General features: G+C 41.2%; 1 protein-coding gene across 2 annotated transcripts in view; it reads right to left on the bottom strand.

The window, feature by feature from the left end:
- Nucleotides 1–319: 319 nt before the first annotated feature.
- The window catches only part of Grid2 (glutamate ionotropic receptor delta type subunit 2), a 1,427,031-nt gene continuing 1,421,350 nt past the window's right edge, over nucleotides 320–6,000 (bottom strand). The window contains exon 16 of one of the 2 annotated variants that reach the window (XM_052719853.1): nucleotides 320–4,271. In XM_052719853.1, the coding sequence (XP_052575813.1) occupies nucleotides 4,113–4,271 (159 nt within the window). In that variant the 3' untranslated portion in view covers nucleotides 320–4,112. The remainder of the gene's footprint in view (nucleotides 4,272–6,000) is intronic. The other variant, XM_052719854.1, reaches the window with a different exon arrangement.

The raw sequence follows: 6,000 nt of genomic DNA, 5'->3' as shown, positions 1-6,000 counted from the left end.
CAGGCGATTTCTGCATCCTGTTGAGGCAGGGGGAGAGTTGATCGCCTCTGACTTTTGGAAGCCAGGGAGGTACAATTTGCAGATTGACGTTCATCCGGAAGGCTTGCTGTGAGTCACCTGGGAAGTTGCCTGTGCTAACCTTTTCCTGGTGTTTCTCTGTAACTTTTCCACCTCCCTTGCGGGTCAGCTGTGGCAGAACACCTTCTCCCTCCCATAGCCTGGAGAAGGCAAGTGCAGGCAGATGATAGATCAACATGGCTGGTTTTTTGTTACTGAGTTTTAACAATTTAATAAAGGAATTGGAGTTCAACCAGGAGAGTATTTATTGACAAAATTTTATTGATAAAATAACATTAAAGATTTATGAACAAATTAAAAATCTCTGTAAAAGAAAATTACATCAACCAGGATGTAACAAAAGTGTGTCTAGGCCTGGGATGAGGACGCGTTCTCTGTTCTGGATTGGCTAGGTTAAGCAACGTCAGTAACAGTGAGAATTTTAATTCACAGAGAGCAACTATGACACAATCCTGGAAGTCACAAGAAAGGCTACTATGAGACAAATGCTATGTGGAGTGCATGACGCAGCTTCTGCCTAGTTTTCATCACCCTGATACCTGTTCCAACATCTTCATTTGCCTCCCTGCTCTGATCTGTCTGCTCTTCCTCAGCCCCCACTGACCTGTAGAACATCTTGTTCCATCAGCATGGGCTGCCACTGCAGTGACAGCTTTCCCTCCTGGCTCAGGTCTGCTCTTTGCTGGGTCCTTTGGCCCAGTGCCTCTGACCTTGGGTGGCTGCTGCTTTGAGTCTGCCTGGCTTTCTTCCCGAAGCAAGTGGTGATTATGAACTATAATAGAAGACATTGTTTGAAATTTTCAACTTGTTTTAGGTACTGAAACTGCAGTGTCAATGTCTTAAGGACTCTTCAGCCCTCTGGATGTTGTATTTGGTTAGCTAATCTCACACACAACAAGGAGGAGACTGTAGATTATTTCCTACCCTACATTAAAAAACGATTGAAAGCTGAGATCGTTGCTGAATGGATTTTTTTTTAACCTTCCTTCCTTGCTCTAGGATCTTGCAGAAGTAGGACAATAGAAAGTTATCTGTTTGGGGTCTGTGAGTATTCTGGGTCACAATTCTGTCAGACCTTCTGTACATAACCATCACTGTATTGATCCAAGATGACACTGAGAGAAAATTGAAGCTATTCTTGGGGAACATGGAACTGTGTTCTGAGCTTTGGAGAAGCTCATGGATTTTTAGGGGAAAGCTCTCCCTTTGATAAAGGATTGTTGGTATCAGTGCTCCATCAGATTGTGACTTCCACTTAAACTTCTACATAAGGCTAAAATGGAGTCAGGGTTTTTGTTTGTTTGTTTGTTTGTTTTTTGAGACAGGGTTTTTCTGTATAGCTTTGGCACCTTTCCTGGAACTCACTCTGTAGTTCAGGCTGGCCTCGAACTCACAGAGATCTGCCTGCCTGTGCTTCACAAGTGTTGGGATCAAAGGCGTGCGCCACCACTGCCTGGCTGGGGTACATTAGGACATCTTTGGTAATACTGAACTTAAATCAGATCAGCTAATCCAGAGTCCATGTTAAATCACCAGCAGGAAAGTCCAATCAGGCTTGGCCACGCATAGAGACAAGAAAATGGTGGCATTCTTCCCTGCTCCTCGGCTTAATGATGTGATGTGATGTGTGTGTATGTGCCTGGGTGGACAGACATATGTACATACATGTGCCTTTGCCCTTTGTGCATATATATGTCTGTGCCTATGCGTTTATATATGTGCACTTGTGTATGTATGCATGCACAGGTGCTTGTGCCTGTTTGTGTGTATGTTCGTGTGCCTGTGTTTGGGAATGTACATGTGCCTGTGCCTCTGTGTGCGTGTGTGCGTGTGTGTGTGTGTGTGTGTGTGTGTGTGTGTGTGTGTGTGTGTGTGTATAAACAGGATATTTAAGAGTTGTTATCAGGAACAAATTTTACCTTTAGTCTGTTGGATAGTTAGAGAACAGACAAGTAAGAATCATAATGCTAAAAGCTAAATTGATGTGAGGGATAAAAATGATATAAGAAGAAACATGTCATCACATTCTTGCTTTAATTCATATCTAGAAATTTCCCCTGCTAGTCCAGTTGTAATAGATCAGGCAGTCGTGAACAGCGTGTACTTTGTTTATCTGGGTTAATGTCCCTTTTGAATAATCCATCACTTTATTTGGGGAGGCCTGTGCTTCATTAGAGAGGTTGGTGATTCCTCAGGCAGTGGTAGCCAAGGTGATACCAAGAACTATCACAGTGTGACTGCTTTCCTGGAACCAAGGATGAATTCTCTGCCATAAGCCTTAGGGATAGCCTTCTGTGAAGGAGGCTGGCAGGCCCATTATAGCCTTGTGTTAATGGTGGGGTGTCTCTGTGGCAGTAGGGTCCTGGCTTTGCTCCTTAAACTTTACCTTTGTCATTCTGGAAAGCATTAGCATTTCCATGTGAAAACCAGATATCCAGGAAGTGATGACCTTGAACCTTGATCTTCTTTGTACCATTCCATGGTGCAGGGTAAAGACTGGGTAAGCGTATGTCCTTGTGACAAATGCTGGTATTGTATTTGGTAGTAAGGATCGGGAACCTATGGTGATTAAGAACTGACAGCTAACAAGCTGCTTTTACAGTCTCACTTCTCACAACAATCTTGTGAGGTAGGAACAGTAGATAAGACTTTTATTTTTACTCTTCAAAGATCGACACCAAAGACCACAGAGTGTAAGTGATTTGCCCTTCGTCATAGTAAATAGAAGGACCCAAACTTGCTACCATGTCTTCTGACCTTTCAGTCTGCTTTTTACCTGTAAGAGTTTCCAGTTTGATTGCAGATTGGAAAAAGTGCTCTGTAAGTAGACATAAAACTTGTTTCCAAGTCAGGTGGCTTAGAACTAATGCTCCGGTGACTAGAGGCTTCTGGATCACTACTTGCAGGGGCTCCAAAGGAACAGGATGCCTGCAAGCTGGCTTTCAACTCTGAATATTAGAAGATCATGGAGGAGTCATCCTGGGCTCCCTGGGGTCAAGGAGCAGAGGTGTAATTCTCATGGCTGTTAGTGCACTGCTACAGCACACAGCAGGTTAACTTCTCTCACCTCCTCATTGGATTGTAAACTTCTCAGGGCAAGAACATGACTTACTCATTTTATTCCCAGAATTCAATGCAGTGCTAGATCCTTTTAAAAGTTAAGCTCTTTGCATGTTTCATAAACTGCTTTCAAATTTTGTTGGGAAGAGGTTGTTTGCATGGAATAGGCCTGGGGGAAACTCAGTTGTCTTGGTGGAAGGGTGAAACATGCCAGCACTACAACCTTAAGGTAGAGAACAGCATCCAAGTGACCCTTGTTTACAATGAAAAAGATCCACTTTTTATGGATTCAAGTCAGAGGTTCTCCATTAGCCAAGAATCCATTGAAAACGTCTACGTTTTGGTCTCTGAGTAAAGGCAATGTCTTTTAGCGTGGAGAAAATTAGACGTGTGGTAAATATGAATATGGTATTATTTTAGTAATATGGAGAGGAATCTCTGACAAAATATGATTAATCATTGTCAAAACTGATTCAGTGAGAGTTGGAAGAGGGCTCTATTTTTCTCTGGTTAAGTTTGCCAAGGCACATTCTCCTTGGTCCTTCACATCTCCCTGTATCCTGGCCGTCACAAGCCTGAGGACCCAGGTGAATCTTGACCAGGTGGAAACTGGGGACAAGAGGACAACACTGTTGTGATTCAGACTTGGACCTCAGTGTGAATGCTTTTGACCAGGACACATAGGCAAGCAGTCCACAGACAGTCCACGATGAACAAGGATCATCGTTGCCAGCCTAATGGGCTGGCCCAGGCTAGACTCGGGACCTGTGGCCGAAAGCAGCAGTCATTTGCTACTCTTCAACAGGGGAAGTGTAGCAGGTGTTACAGCCTGGTGAAGACAACTTCTTGAATGGAAGAAGAATTTTAAATTTAGGAGACAGTATATCAGCTCACCAGTTTGTGGTACTCAGGACCCAATGAGTCCTGAAATCAAGAGGTGGGTAAGGGCTCAGTAGCTCCGGGGCTGGTAGAGGTTATGGGTCATCAAGAGGCCTTCCTAGTTGTGAAGACTGGTGCAGGTCATGGCTGGATGCCTGGTTTTTCCAGGTATTACTGCCAAGTTTCAAACATGGCCTTAATGGCCAAGCATGGCTTCTTTCAGACATTTCGGTTTCATTTGGCAGGGCTGGAGCCTGTGAGGAAACAAAGCAGAGGGTCATATCAAGGTTGAGGTTGGACAAGGAATAGCTTTGAATGTCTTGCCACACTTTATAAGGCTCCGCTTTGAATGTCCACTGAGAAGAAGGAGGCACATGAAGCCAGTCCTACCAAACTTCTCAATTCTGGCTTCATGGGTTTCTTGGACCCCAGGCAGTCACCAGGAAGCGGAGCATATCAGTTGCTCCTGCTATACAACCTGTTTCAGGGAGGACTCTGGAGTTTGGCCAAGTTGAGATTAGCATAGCTTTGGGGTAACAGAAGGTTTGGGGTGCCATCACCAGAAAATAAAAAAATAAAACCAGCACTGTCTTACATGGAGAGTAAATAATATGCTTCACCAGTGCTGGTCCTGAAGCCCAGTCAGACATGAAATCCTAGTGCCTGAATACTCAGATATTGAATTTCATAGATTAACTGTTAGTGATTAGTTTTAGATCTTGCATAAGCTGACTTCTTCATAGCAAATTGTATATTGGTATAATTAAACATTAGTAGTTAGAAACCATATTACACATTTATATCATTAAGCCTAAATGACAGAATTTCTATTTTGCTGTAAATCACAATCTACATGATAATTTGGATGATTAGGAGATATAAAAAATTATAATTAGCACCAAACAAAAAATATTACAAGAAAATAAGTCAAACCATAGGAAATATAAAATATTTCATGTTACAATAACACCTGTAACCCAAGTTTTTTTTTCTTTTTCTTTTTTTTTTTTTAAGATTTTATTTATTGTGTATACAGTGTTCTGTTTGCATGTATCCCTGCAGGCCAGAGGAGGGAGCCAGATCTCATTACTGATGGCTATGAGCCACCATATGGGTGCTGGGAATTGAACTCAGGACCTCTGGAAGAGCAGCCAGTATTCTTAACCTCTGAGCCATCTCTCCAGCCCAAGTTTTATATGTACTGTTTTAAATGCACTACCTGTGAACTATTTCTAAATCTCATTTGGGAGGTACTAGGGTGAAACAGTTGTTTATATAACCAAGCTAATAAGAATTTATTTTTCCTAAAGAGTTTTTATTGCTTACCTTTAATTAAAAAACAATAGGACACAAGGTTGCTTGATACATTTTTCTATTTGTAAAGATTAGAAATAGGCATAACTATAAAGCATGAAGAAAGTTATCTCTATAAATAACTGTAATCCTTTTAAAGATTCCTTTGACTCTTTCTTTCTGATAAAAAGGCATTTGGGAACAAACATGAAATGAATTCCACTTAATTTATGGAATGACGTTTTGAAGGAATTTTAAAAATTCAAAGAGTTATTTTCTGTGGTTCAGCTGATATTTTGGGTATGGTTATTAAGTCTTGGACTTAGTTGTAATTTAATTGCATTTGGTTAAAGGGCTGTATTTATCTTGAAGTGACTAATAGGATCATGAAATACTTCTTAGTGATCCACATTAATTATTCCATTTATATGTCTTGGTAACATATGTCTTAGTGATCTCAGTAATGACTATGGGGAGGTACCCTGTTTCTGAGGATAGATGTAATTTTTACCCAAATGATTCACTAAGTTTCTAGTCAGTATTCATTATTCACTATGTTTCTGCTTATAATTTAGTGACTTCCTTGTTTCTTGAAGCCCAAGACACATGAAGCCAGCCATTAAATATCATAATCATAAAGTTTTAAAGCCACAGCAGGAATCTTGGACATGGGCACAAATCACATATCTT

Source organism: Peromyscus californicus, unplaced genomic scaffold (genome assembly GCF_007827085.1).
Source record: "Peromyscus californicus insignis strain IS unplaced genomic scaffold, ASM782708v3 Scaffold_6__1_contigs__length_162567912, whole genome shotgun sequence".
NCBI classification, from domain to species: Eukaryota; Metazoa; Chordata; class Mammalia; order Rodentia; family Cricetidae; genus Peromyscus; species Peromyscus californicus.
This window is presented reverse-complemented; position numbering and strand designations above follow the sequence as displayed.